This window comes from Cryptosporidium muris, genomic scaffold (genome assembly GCF_000006515.1).
Source record: "Cryptosporidium muris RN66 scf_1106632373475 genomic scaffold, whole genome shotgun sequence".
Classification (NCBI taxonomy): domain Eukaryota; phylum Apicomplexa; class Conoidasida; order Eucoccidiorida; family Cryptosporidiidae; genus Cryptosporidium; species Cryptosporidium muris.
This window is the reverse complement of record NW_002196574.1, coordinates 501,783-515,646: the sequence shown is the minus strand read 5'-3', so window position 1 is coordinate 515,646 and position 13,864 is coordinate 501,783. Positions and strand designations below refer to the sequence as shown.

Here is a 13,864-nt window from a genome sequence, read left to right as displayed (position 1 = left end):
TTTGCTAAGTTTATATAAAAATTTTTTTTTTTTTATATTATCTTAGGTTCTACTTTAATGTTATTTCATTTAACTGTATTAGTCCAATATGATAAAATTTTATTTATTAACCTCTTAATATTCTACCAGTTTTTGTAGCTTCACTTAAAATATGAGTAACTTTTTTTAAGGCTACACTACTTGTTCTAAGTAGATCTTGACATACAAGTGATTTACTATCTTTATCACAAGGACATCCTGGATTAAGGGGATCAACATAACATCCACATTCAATACTGAATATATTAGTAGAACATGGACAACCAAAATTTAACACATTTTTTCCTACACAATTAGCTTGTATTGCCTTAATATTAGGAACCAAATCTCTTCTACAAATAGTTAGAGCTTTACATTGTGGTGATTGAGGGTCAGTATTGCAATAACAACCTGGATTATTAGGAAAAGTGTAACAACTTACACTAGATCCACAATTAAGAGGATCAATTACACATTTTAAGGTTAATCCTGAACTTTTAATTGCAATTTTACATGATTCAGATAATATTCCATTAGTTACTAGATATTGAGAGTTATTTGTTGGGTAATCTACTAAAGTAGGTAGATAATCAAGAGATTTTACCTTATTAACAACAGTTTTAATATAATCTAATTGAGTTTTAACAATATCTGAATTAAAACCTAAAACATGTTCACACTGACCATTTCTATGAACAAGTCCAATTGTCCATGCATCTATTGGACTTCCAATGAAATTATTAGGAATACATTGACATTGATTAATCATGAATTGGAATGATGAAGTATTAAAAAGAGGAATACGCATTGATTCTTCTATAGTAATTTGAGGAATACATCTCTTTTTACAAAAACCTGCATTGCAATTTTTTGAGATAGAAATGAGACATTGATAATTTGAAGAGAGTTTTGTAAGAAGAGGAGCTGAGAATTTATTTGAATTTTGATTAAATCCAACACACATATTATTAAAACAACAAGTAGAGCCAGATATACATTTACCACAAGGATGAGCTTGTAATTCGGTCAAAGATGTATTATTATGAATATTAATGAAAGGAGGTTTATTTAGATTAACTGCTGAATCAAATTGGCATACAATAATAAATCCTGCATTAGGACATCCTTCAACAACTGCACAACCTACAGAAGTTGAACTTGCTTGGGCTACAGTTAGATAATTAAGGATACTTGGAGTAATTCCTAAATTATTATTTACTTTGATATTAATTTGTTTATTATCTTCTATATCAATAAATTTATGAGTTTGTTCAATAAATTGTTCATATGAATCTTTTCCAGAGAACCAATTTTGAACAACTTCAATTGGAGATGTAAATGGATTGTAAGTTTCATTTGGTGCAGATGCAAAGACTACTTCACTTTCTCCACCTCTATAAGGAAATTCAAAAGGACTATTGTTATTCTTTCCAGCAAGACATACCATAGCCCAATTTTGAGCATATCCTTGTATTGAATAATCCCATTTTAATATATTCATATTAGCGGAGTTAATACCTAGTTTACTACGTTGTTCATTTAAGGCAAGGAGTAGAGGTCTTCCATCAAGAATCACAAGCTGATTCCTTAAATGATCCTTAATTGCATTAGAAAGTGATTGAGATTTTGAATTTCCATTTCTAGAATTTGATATTAATGGGATATCTAATAAATTATCTATAGTTGTAAGTATACTTGGGGAATTTAGAGAAGTAGTATTTACTGATACACATGATCCTCTAATGAGAGCTTTTCCATGTTGAAGAAGACCAGATTGAGGAGCTAATCCAGCTCCTTTTGGACTACAAGTACACTGATTAAATATATAATGATCATAAAAATGATCATCTTGTTCCAGAGGTTTTAGACACTGACCCTCACAACCTAGATCTTTACATGGTTTGAAGAATGAAGAACTACAAGTTGTATTTGTTAAATTACTAGGTTTCAATTTTAAACATTGTGAGTAATCTTGAGCCTGACTATTACCTCCTACACAAAGATTATTTTCACAGCATGATGCTAAAGAGCCACAACAACTACATGGTTGTTTAGGAATATTTAAACCATCCTCTGTAGGTTTGAAAGGAATTGCACTTCGATCTATATAATTAAATTGACAAACTACAAAATATCGGTTTTCTGGACAATTTGTTATAACAGAACATCCTACACCAGAAGCGTGAGCACTGAAAAGTTGACGAGCAGATTCTGTAAATGAAGAGGCAGATTTCAATAAAGTATTTTTGAAATTTTGAGATTCTACACTTTCAATAGAAGTTATAAGAGGTTTTGCCCAACTGGCTACAATAGATGCTATATTATTTGGGATAAGTGTTTCATTAGCTGCAGATAAATATGTAAGTGGAGGTACTCCAGGAATATCAAAACTGTTACCTAAAGAGGCTAATTGGCATTGTCTTGCAATTGATTTTGCTATACCTTCCATTGTAAAATCATAAGCTAATTTATTCATATCAGTAGCATATGCTCCTATAACACTTCTAAAGCTATTAAGAGCTATGAGAAATTCTTGACGGAAATTATCTGTGATATCTTGGGGTATTTGGGAATTATTATCTGAATCTATAAATTCATCAAAATCTCCTGTAAGAAGTGGTATATCGTCTAATTCAGATGAATAACTCATTCTATCATTTATAACTGTAATATTATTATCAATAGCAGTTATTACACTTTCACCATATTCTGTTTGATAACCAGGTATTGTTAGACAAAGTCCATGAGATTGAATAAAACCAAAAATATATCCATAAGTTGCAACAGGATGAGGTGTTGAAATTGCATCTGCAAGTAACATTCTCATAGAGTTATCTGATGAATCTAAGGATAATCTCATAGAATCATCTAACAAATTAGTAAATGTAATATTAGACCCAACTAAAGTTTGATTGTAACTAATCATATTATCCAGTATTTGTAATAATGTTTGATTAGAGTCTGCAGTTTGGTTATTTCCAATAAGGCTATGTATAAGTGTCTGATTAAGATTTAAGGCTTCCCGACTAGCAAATCCCAACTTACTAATATTTTCGGGGCTTACACAAAAGCATTGATGGGATAAAAAAGAAGTACTAGATGACATACAATTAATTTCACATTTCAATTTATTACAGGGGCGAACAAATGCAGATCTGCATCCCCCAATAGGGTTGTTCTCAAGCATAGGAGGTACAAATGTTAGACTTGATTGAGAAATATCTACACCAACACAAAGGTTATTCTCACAACATGTTGCTCCACGTCTACATCTACCACAAGGTCTACGTTGTTGTAGGAGGAGATATGGATCCGCATAAATATGTAAAAATGGTAAATCAAATTGATTTTGCATATCTAAAAGCTTACGACGTAAAGCTGATTCTTGTTGGTGTATAAGTTGTTTGATATTTGGGTAGTTAAATTGGCATACTAAAACACTTTTTGAATTTTGGTATTTGCAGTTAGTGCTTATTCCACATCCTACAGCTGTTGCCTCTGCACGTGTAACCATTATAAAATTTGTGAAATCTTTACCAATATTTTTTTCTGGATAATAAAAGTCAAAGGTCTCACCTTCTTTTACCCATGTACTTACAGCTAAATTAACTAATTCTTCAGTTTCAAGTGATCCTAATTGTAGTTGTATAGATTCGAATTCATCTGCATCTTCCGGAACAGTAACAGATTCTGAGTATCTAAATATTGTCTCACCAGAACCTCCTCTAAATGGCCATTGCACATATGGTGGGTAATTTTGTGCACTTCCTAATGTAATATTAGTATCGATTTCTTCACATAATTGCTGAGCACGTAATCTTGCATACCCCTCTAAAGTGTAGTCCCATGCTAAAATTGCCATATCTGCTGCAGGTTGTGATGAGCGGGCTAAGTTCAAAGAATTAATTAATGCAGCACGTATACTATCTGCTGCAACTGTCACACCACTAGTTTGTTCAATTTCTTCTTGTGTATCATTTGGTATTACTTGTTGAATACCACCAACTGGAGGGTAAGATTGTAAGTTAGGATTTGAGGATGTAAGAGGTCTGCATAGACCATGATAATAAAACTTTTTATGGAGCCACCCTTCTGTATATAAAATTTGGGGATCCTCTGGGAGTTGTTGGAATAGAAGCATATCTTCCATTGTTTGTTTTGATGTACAGAGACATTGATTAACTAGTAGATTATCAGGTATCTGGTGCTTACCTATGCAAGCCTCGGGACAGTTTGATTGGTTACATGGTTGGTAATAACTATCAAAACAAGAGGATACATCACTATGATTTGGTTCTAAGGGCTCTGAGAATGTACATGTTGGACACATAGATCCAATATCACGTCCAACACATAAATTCTGGGCACAACACTTAGCCCCAAAACCACATTTACCACATGGCTGTCTTTGAGGTTCTGTTAATTCAAGGGTCTTGTGAATGTTTGCATATGGAGGTTGAGAAGCTGAAGGTTTATCACTAAATTGACATACAACAACACTACCTATATTACTGTGGCAATCTGTATGAAAAGAACAGCCTACCAATGTTACATGGGCTAATACAAGTTGTAAATATGGCTCAGCTAAATCAAAGCTGTCTCCAATATCCCAATATAATAGATTTGAGAAATCAATATTTTTTGGTAAACTTGAGCTCGTATTATTCCACTGCAATACTAAGTCACAAACTTTATCCATTAATTCAGCAGGATTTGTACTATTAATTTTGTGTGAAATAGCAATAAGCTCTCCAGGAGCTCCTCTAAAAGGCCAGGTATTGGGACTTTTTCCAACATTACCTGTTGTGCAGATATGCTGAGCTACATGAGTTGCATAACCTTCTATTGTATAGTCCCAAGCTAACATATTCATATTTGCTGCATTTTGAGCTTCTACAGATCTGATAGTATTTATGCAGTTAAGTATTGATGATCGGATATCAGGTACAGTTTTAGCAACATTTCTAATTTTTGTTACTGGTTTTAAGTAATTTTTACTTGTATCAGGATCTAGATTAGTTGTAATATTAACTAGTAATTTCCAAGTATCACTTGAAGTGTCCTGTAATGTACTACTAGAATTTATTAGAGTCATAGGTACGGTAGATGGAACTTGATCAATAATTGTCTCATTTATTATTATTGATCCTAGATGAGTTGGAATATAATCATTAGATTGATTAAATAGTAATGGAGGAGATATTTCTCTCTTTAATGTCATCATATCTTGAGCTCTAGAGAATTTGCCACATAGAGCGATAAATAAGATATTGAATAATTTGGAGATTGTCATCTTATATCAAGTAATTAAGATATGATAAAAAAGTAACAAATAATGAATTTTATTTTATAGAAATCAAAAACTTAAAAATACAATGAAATATAATTTTCTGAGCTTATATCCTTTAATGATAGCAAAAAACTACTTGTACAGAGCTATGTTGCATTACAGCGCACACTTTGCATCACTACATGATTCGCTACTTGTCCGTAACTCGATTTGTTCTAGTCGCCGCTTATTCAATAATATAAATAGCCTTCTTCATACTAGCAATAACTATAAAATATTTAGATTACTTTTTGTGATTAGTAATTAGTCTCCTTGATTTTGGTTTCGAGTTATTTAGGGACATGATTCAAACAATAAACTTATATACCTAAGATGAGTTTTTGTATAGTATTAAATACATGAATAAACAAACTAAGTATGATAAATAATGTAATTAACCTTTTATCTTATTTGTAACAATTCCATTTATTTTTAATTTTTTATTATTAAGTTTTTATAGGGTGCACATGACTGAAAATAAAGTAGGGAGTTGATCAGTAAAAATTTGGACAAACTAGAGTATATTTAAATAATTAGGAAGTATCTAACCTTGGATTTATTTGAAATTCTTAAATTTAATTATTTACATATAAAATGGTCCTAATAAATATTTTAGTTTGAAATTTACTGCTTATCTGTTTTAATATCCAATAATATATCTTGAAAATTTCACTTTAAGATTAAGTCTCAACTTTTTAAGCTTTAATCTTATATATATCACAAATAATTCTTAATACAATGTATTACTGACTAATATTCACCTTTAATTTGAAGTTTATTATACTTTTATGCTATGACTCAACAACTTTTAATTACTAATTCAATATATCCACTTTTTTTTAAATAATTATTTTTCGTATTATTCTAATTCTAGTATAGGATTTGGAAGAAATAATGTAAAAATCACTTTAGATGAGAATTCTTTTGAGAGAATTTCCAAGTGTTCATTAAATGATTTAGTCAAATTATTAATTTGAGTATCTACATCTTTTATAGTTGTATTCCAAAAAATCATACTTTTATTGTCAACTTTAACTTTTCTAATAAATGTATTACACATATTTTTATATTTTATATCAAGAGCATCAATTTCATCAATAGAATATTTTCCACTTTTTAAAAATTTATTTGCTGTCTTACGCAAATCTTCTACATCTTTACTTTGTTGTTCGAGTATTGCACATACTGCTGATGCCTTCTTAACTTCTGGTTTTAAGGTACTATTAATAAACTCTCTCGATTGTGTCAAAATATTTTCAAATGAATTTAATAATCCCAACTTCTTAAATCTAAACAAACCACTTTTATTTCTTTTAATTTCAATATATTTTTCAACTTGATTACACCAATTTGTTAGCTGTCCCATTGATACTTCCAATTGTAAATTCAAAATATATGGTAATTGGGAAAGTTTAGTAGTCTCTAAATCGATTGAATTCAAATGATTGACAATATCAGTCAGTATATCTGATCTTGAATATTTATCTTTAGTTACTTTTTTATCATCTAAATTCTCTACTGGACAATTTGATATAGTTTTTGGGTCTTCACTAACCAACTTTGTACCTGTGTTTTTCACATATTCTGCCAATCTTTGAGATGCAATCCCTTGTATCAATGATTCTGATATTCTTCTCTCTCTTGGTTCATAAGGATCAATTGATTGTCTTGGAACATCAATTCTCTCTTTAATATTATTATTATTATTATTTATATCTTTACTGCTGGTTTTATTCATTGAGACCATAGCTCCATAAGATCCTGGATAGATCCCTGGATATTTAGCCTCTTTTCCATCATTATTTCCTACAGAAAATCCCTTTTTTGAGTGTACTATAGTTAGGTGGCGACGATAAATTTCCTTATTAGTGTATGCTGAGCCACATTCCTATTAAAGATAAAATATTAATTTATAAGAGCTAAATATAAATGTCAATGAATAAAATACTTACCTCACAAACATAAATTTGCATTTTTTGAGAAAGATTACTCAAAACTTCAAAATAACTGTTAACTTTACTTTATAGTCTAAAAAGACTCTTGTATTATAAACCCTAAATTCTAGTTCTTTTCTATAGATACTGCATCGGAAATTTGCATGTAAGGCTGATAAAGCGGGTTACTTAAATTTTTACTTAGAATGGTTTTCCTGTCTCCCTACTTAACGTCTACAATTTTAATTTTCGTTATTCATGTAATATTTAGGCTGTCAAATATATAATTAATTAAACTCTTCCCAATAAGTAGTCTAACTGAGAATTTATTATAGTTAACTGGGGACAAACTTTTGAGTCTGATCTCTCTCTAATTTCTTTCTTTTTTGTAAAATTAAATAGAGCTATGCTGATAGTCCACAGGATTACAGTCATGCACAAAATAGCATTTCCGAGAGCCTTAGAATTTTCCTTTAAATACTTATTATGTAGGGAATCTGGAATATCTTCATTCTCAACATTGCTTGGTGACAAGTGATATCCAAACACGAATACTGCCAAGTCTCCTACTAATCTTGTGCCAAAAAAGGCGGTTCCAATCCCTTCAAACATTGAGGAAAGTGCAAATACTGTAGCTCTATAACTAGGAAGGACTATTTCTGATAATATTGGGTGACATTGCACCAACTCCTGGCCAAACTGAAAAGATACCTATACAGAACGATACAAACGAAAATATCCACAATTTAACAGTTTCAAATTTATACTGGGAAGTTAAAATAGGGATATATACGACAAAAATAATAATAAAAATATATCTAAATATGAGTGAAATTTGAACCATTACACTCCTGCCTCTAGATGGTGATATTTGGTGAAATATATCACTAACTAACCCAACAAAAGGTGCAACAATCATTACTGATATCCAGCTTACAGAAACTACAATAGACGCATTAAAACTTGATAAACCCGTATTTTACAACCACATAAACACAAAATTTAGTGTTTCACGAGGTATTGCATTAACTAATCCCAAAAGAAATATCGTGTGAATTATTTTGGATTTAAAAATACATGACATACTCTTAATATTTGAAAAGATTAGTTTTAATTGAAAATTTGAATTATTATTCAATTTAATTGTATCACATTTTAAGAATATTGTTATATATATTAAAAATAAAAAACATAAAATACTACTAGATCCAAAAGGGTAAAACCAATAATTATATTCACAATTACTCAAATAATTAGAAGTTATACCAGAAATCAATAGAGCTATTTGACATCCAATTGCTTGATAAAACATTAATCTTCCGAAATATTTGCTTCTTAAGTATTCACTAGTTTCTGATATAATCTTTTGAGATAGAAGCCCAAAACTTGCAGAAAAAAATCCACAAAGGCACATAATATAGCATAGATACTTATACTCATAATAATTACAGATAGATAAAAAAAGACATACATAAACCCAATTAACCTAATGAATACTTCATAATAAATGAAGTATCAAAATTATCAACTAGTAGGCCCCAAAGGGACATACTACAGTAAATGTAGCTTTATGAAAGAAAGTTACAGTTCCTAATATAACAGAATTCAAACCCATTTTTCTTTCAAATACAAATATATATTTGCAGGAATTAGTTGACCAATGAAACCATAAATAGCCCCATAAAGTAATATGCAATTAATCTGTGTAGCATATAACGATAATTCCCTATAAAAAAACCTTTTATTAATTCATTCTAATTAATATCCATATTAATCCAACATGATAATATACTAGATATATACACTTCTTACTTATAAAAATTTCAAAATATGAATTATCTTTGGAAATAATTGCACAGTTTTCTATAACATCGTCAATAATGCTTACTACTGTTTCTGAGTCTGAAATATTCTCGTAAGAATTTTGGGATTCTTTAGAATTAGATTTGTATAGATCATTCACCTAATCATAATCATATATATCAATTTCTACCTCAAAGTTCTTAATTCTACCTTTTTTACTTAAGTACATAAATGCAAGTATCGCCAAACTAGCGCCTTTAAGTGTCAAGTTTTCCCAATTATTGGATACGCGGTCTATTAGATATAAATTTCCTTTCAAGAAAAAAAAGTACTTTTGGAAGTTATATCAACATAAAACCTAATCGATAAAAACGTCATAGTACACAATATTCAATATTTTCTATAATATATATTCAAACTTAAGGAATAATTCTTTCTCAATGTGTGGATAGTTGGCTATACAAAAAAATTGTTTAAAAAGTGCTACTAATCTAGTTAATAACATTAATTAAAATAGTTCTGTTGTTCTAATTGCTAAATTATTGGGAAGAGAAGACAAAGATGGATCATCTAAATAATCTTACTAATATTAAATTTAGAAATATTATTCCCGCCATCTATAAATACCCTAAATACTGGATCTTGTGCGAGGAACAGTGACATGGACTGATTGGAATAAATTGATCTAACGAGTGAAACTAGCAAATATTTACATTTATATATAAAGTAAGCTACAATAGTAAAAAAAAATTTAAATACAGCTTACCCAAAGAAGAGAGTATAGTTTGAGTACAATAATAAAGTTTGCTGAGAAGTCTGGAACTCTACATCTTTCTTTGTACAACTTTTATATAATGAATTACATAATTTTGGGATTAGCTCACTTGCTATTATTTATAATTGGAAGCTGTAAATGTGCATCTTACCTCACAAAGTCAGCTAATCTTATTAATGTAGCTAGAGCAGCAAAACAAATTAAAGGGCCTTTATCTGATGTTAAAAGTATAAATACTCAGGTATTAGTTAACTATGGACCAGTTTCTTCTGCAATTGATACAAGAAGTGTAAAAATGTCTACACAGTTTTTTGGTCCACAAGTTCAAGCAGATATTCCACCATTACCTAGAATAGATCGTGCTGATTTTACAAGATTTCTCCATGCACCTGCAGATTTGAATTTAGTTGGGGTTGAAGAAGCTTGGGATGATACAACTCATCAAGTTGTTATTTCTACTGAAGGTGATATTGAGTATAATGTGAAAAGTAAATTAAGAGTTGAAATGCTGAAAAAGCGTGGATATTCCGTCAGAGTCGGGAAAATTGATGAAGTTCATGCAATTAGAATTAGGCCAGATTATAATCCCGAAAAATATATGGTGAACTATCCAGGTGGACAATTTGTAGTGCCAACAGTTGATGAAAAGGGGAAACCTTTACCAGAAGGGCATATTCAAGCTTTAATGTCTAGGGTTACTCAATTTGACACTCAAACGATGCTTGGTCCTTATCCATCAACTGTAGGGGATTATTTAAAAGGCAGATATACAAGTCAGACAATGATACCAGAGATGGGCAATTTAAATGCTGGTTCAGGTTTTCCATTGTTTATGGGACCAATGAGTGGTGGAGCATTTCCTTTCAGTAATACTGAGAAAACAGGACAATCAGAATTGAAATTACCAGGTTATGGAGTCGGTCCTGGTTTTATTGGAAAAACTGGCTTGTATATGCCAGGGAGTTTTTCAAATATTCGTCAATATCTGGATGAAAGTGATCCTAATTTTCCATTTCTTGTTGTTTGGGACCCAAAAAAACTTTCTGCTTCTTTGACATCTCCAGAAGATATAAATCCTAAATATGAAAAATTTGAAAAAGTTAAAACAGGTGGTCATAAAATGTGGATATCATCACGTGGTAGAATAAGCCTTGAGGTTCAAGGAAGAGCATTAGATCTTGCAATTCGTGGTTATAGGGTATTCATTATGCCTCCAATTAATTTTGTTTCAACACCAGATTTTCCTGGATTAGCTTCACTTTCTAATATAGTTCCAAATATTGAAGGGATTTTATTAACTCCTGATAATGATTCTTCAAGATGGCCATTAATGGGTTTGAGGTTTCAATCCGGTGATTTAATAGTAGAAGCTGTAGGATGGCAGGGAAGTAATATGTTACCTCCTATATTGACTGAAAGTATTTTACTATTAAGTAAATTTAATCCACAAAGAGTAATTATTAAAGATATTACTGGGTCATTTTGGCAAGTATCAGGACCTCACAAAGCCAAATTATTGCAGAATTTTGTTTTACCACCAATTGCAAAACCAGGATTTTCAACATCTATGCCTCAGTTTACTTCTGGTAAAGGTCCTGGTAACCGTGGAAATCGTTTCGGTCGTTTTAAAAAAAGAATGACAAGTGGAGTTGCAATTTGGGGAAGGTCTGCTGCTGATATTGGCCCTAATATGATATCACCTGGAAGTAGACATGGTGCTACTGATACTGGTAGATTAATGCCAATTAAACCTGTTGGTCTTTTTAGAGACACCAATGAATGTGTAGCTCTTCAGAAATATGGTAGAGAACCTTATAAACTTGGCTTAATAACCACTTTAGGGGCTGGTAAACTTTATGATATGGCTGTTGCAACAACACTTGCATTACGTGAACATTTTGGTTTTATATTTGTAGAAGATGTTTGCTTATCATTAAGAATAATGGTTACTATGTATGATGAAATGCGCAATAATATTCAATGTACTAATGTATTTAAGGCTGTATTAAGTTTTATTAATAATAGTTATTTTGATAATTTTCTGAAAAAAGATATTTGCCAAGATATACTCAAGATGCCAGTATTGCCATCAGTAGATCTAAGACCTATTAATCTAGCAATACTTGATCCTCGTCAAATAGCTATTTATTATAATCTAGAATCATTTCCTAAAGTTGCTCCTTACACTGCTCGTCTATTAGGTAATGGTGTTTATCAATCAGCAGCTCTTCAGGAAGCTATTAGCTCTTCTAAGCTTTCACATGGCATTGATAAGGAAATTTACAGGGATGTATGCTCTGAAGTTTGTTATACTTTGCAGGAAATCAGTCCATTTGAGATTGCAACAGCAGAGCAGTGTATAGAATCTATTCGAGCAGTATTTGGTCTTCATTATAAAAATTGGGAAGTTGTATCTGACCAAGATCTTATGGATATTTGCATTAAGTCTGGTTACAAATCAGATATCTCTAAAGATATCATTGGATTTAGTAAAATCCGTGAAATATTTTTATTGGATAAGGAAGATGCAGTTCTAAGGCCTTATCGTTTCCCAGATATTGGTATAATGGAATCTAAAATGAAAACTTATAAATATTGGTGCAAAAAGATCACAAGTGAAGGGAAATGTGTTGCATCTGATCTAGCTAAGAAGTGTAATGGATTATCTGTTATTAGTATTAATAGAGCTCAACTTCTAGCATATGTTGTTGAAAAGTTCATGTTAAAGATGAAGTCTAAGGGATTTCCTAATGCAACAACAAATATGATGTGCAGTATTTTCACTTCAAAAACCACTGGTATTGATATTGAAGTGGCTGATATAAAAAATAGTAAATTAGATACAATTTATCCTCCATTTTTTGATCATAATGTGGAGATTTTTTTAAAATATTACAAAAGTCTTGAAAATAAATTTATGAGAAATAGAAAATCTGGTAGTATCTTCGAAGCTTTCAGTAAAGAACACAACAAAATAAGCAATACTGATAAATTATTAGTTAGATCTTGTAAAAGTGAGGATTCTGAAGACTCTGAATACGTTGAGAGTTCTGAGAGTTCTGGGAATTCTGAGAGTTCTGGGAATTCTGAGAGTTCTGGGAATTCTGAGAGTTCTGAGAGTTCTGAGAGTTCTGAGAGTTCTGAGAGTTCTGAGAGTTCTGAGAGTTCTGAGAGTTCTGGGAATTCTGGAAGTTCAAATAAATCTAGTTAGGATACATCCTAAAAAGAACTGGCCAACTTATGGGAAATTTGTACTCATAAATGGGCAGACTTCTAGAGATGAAAATTCTGGAGTCCTTTTACTTAAAAAGTGGTGGTATTAAACCCCAATCTATGACATGTGTTTAGTAAAGACTCCATAAATTCATTTGAGATATAAAAAGCAATCTTGCCTAGGTTCATGAGTTTACTATTATCAATTTTGTAAATTTATCTTAAGTATAGTATCTTAGCACAATAACACTACATTTTAAAGTACCTGTCTAGTTTTTTTAGAAGCGGTATTTTGCATTATTTACACTAAATTTGTACATTTTTCTAATGTTATACAATGACAATATATGTGATGATACTTTAAAGCATATAGTTCTTAAATTTAAAGATAATTTGGGGAGTTCTATACCAAGGCTATTAGGAGATAATAAAGAAGCTTATCAACCCAACAACACCACACTAAATTACTCTATAAGGGTTTCAGATGAACAAGAAATGACGACATTAGATAATGGACATTGTGTTGAATGTACTAAAAAGTTCTGTAACATACCTTCACCTCCAATTACTGAATTTGGATTTAACTGCTACGAGGCGAAATCCTCTAACGGAGATACACCAGTGTATCAAGGACGTCTCAATCCTGATCAGATCAAAGATTTCGAAAACTTCTTGGGATCTGTTAATAATGATGACTTTGCATCAACTTTAGTGTCTTGGTATATATCAGGTTTTTATACTGGGTACTACGCAGCTCTAAAGCATGGCAAGCCTACATGAGCTATAGAGATT

The 13,864-nt window shown here is 31.0% G+C and overlaps 5 protein-coding genes across 5 annotated transcripts, besides 7 other annotated features; 2 read left to right on the top strand and 3 right to left on the bottom strand.

Annotated features, from left to right (window-relative positions):
- Nucleotides 1–41: part of a sequence feature (AT_rich) that runs on past the window's edge.
- Nucleotides 42–106: 65 nt separating this feature from the next.
- CMU_014450 (uncharacterized protein) lies at nt 107–5,311 on the bottom strand (the record flags this gene model as incomplete). The annotated part of the gene is made up of 1 exon (XM_002141082.1): nt 107–5,311. The coding sequence occupies one exon, from the start codon at nt 5,309–5,311 to the stop codon at nt 107–109; it is 5,205 nt and encodes a 1,734-aa protein (XP_002141118.1).
- A 460-nt stretch (nt 5,312–5,771) lies between these two features.
- Nucleotides 5,772–5,806: a sequence feature (AT_rich).
- A 95-nt stretch (nt 5,807–5,901) lies between these two features.
- Nucleotides 5,902–5,943: a sequence feature (AT_rich).
- A 237-nt stretch (nt 5,944–6,180) lies between these two features.
- Nucleotides 6,181–6,202: a sequence feature (AT_rich).
- Nucleotides 6,203–6,206: 4 nt separating this feature from the next.
- CMU_014440 (zinc finger, C2H2 type domain-containing protein) lies at nt 6,207–7,320 on the bottom strand (the record flags this gene model as incomplete). The annotated part of the gene is made up of 2 exons (XM_002141081.1): nt 6,207–7,235; nt 7,300–7,320. The coding sequence occupies 2 exons, from the start codon at nt 7,318–7,320 to the stop codon at nt 6,207–6,209; spliced, it is 1,050 nt and encodes a 349-aa protein (XP_002141117.1).
- Nucleotides 7,035–7,063: a sequence feature (AT_rich).
- A 252-nt stretch (nt 7,321–7,572) lies between the features above and the next one.
- On the bottom strand, nt 7,573–8,695 carry CMU_014430 (uncharacterized protein; the record flags this gene model as incomplete). The annotated part of the gene is made up of 3 exons (XM_002141080.1): nt 7,573–7,992; nt 8,129–8,223; nt 8,368–8,695. The coding sequence occupies 3 exons, from the start codon at nt 8,693–8,695 to the stop codon at nt 7,573–7,575; spliced, it is 843 nt and encodes a 280-aa protein (XP_002141116.1).
- Nucleotides 8,078–8,107: a sequence feature (AT_rich).
- Nucleotides 8,390–8,480: a sequence feature (AT_rich).
- A 1,243-nt stretch (nt 8,696–9,938) lies between the features above and the next one.
- Nucleotides 9,939–13,070, top strand: CMU_014420 (uncharacterized protein; the record flags this gene model as incomplete). The annotated part of the gene is made up of 1 exon (XM_002141079.1): nt 9,939–13,070. One exon carries the CDS (start codon nt 9,939–9,941, stop codon nt 13,068–13,070), a length of 3,132 nt encoding a protein of 1,043 aa, XP_002141115.1.
- Nucleotides 13,071–13,399: 329 nt separating this feature from the next.
- CMU_014410 (uncharacterized protein) lies at nt 13,400–13,852 on the top strand (the record flags this gene model as incomplete). The annotated part of the gene is made up of 1 exon (XM_002141078.1): nt 13,400–13,852. The coding sequence occupies one exon, from the start codon at nt 13,400–13,402 to the stop codon at nt 13,850–13,852; it is 453 nt and encodes a 150-aa protein (XP_002141114.1).
- Nucleotides 13,853–13,864: the final 12 nt, after the last annotated feature.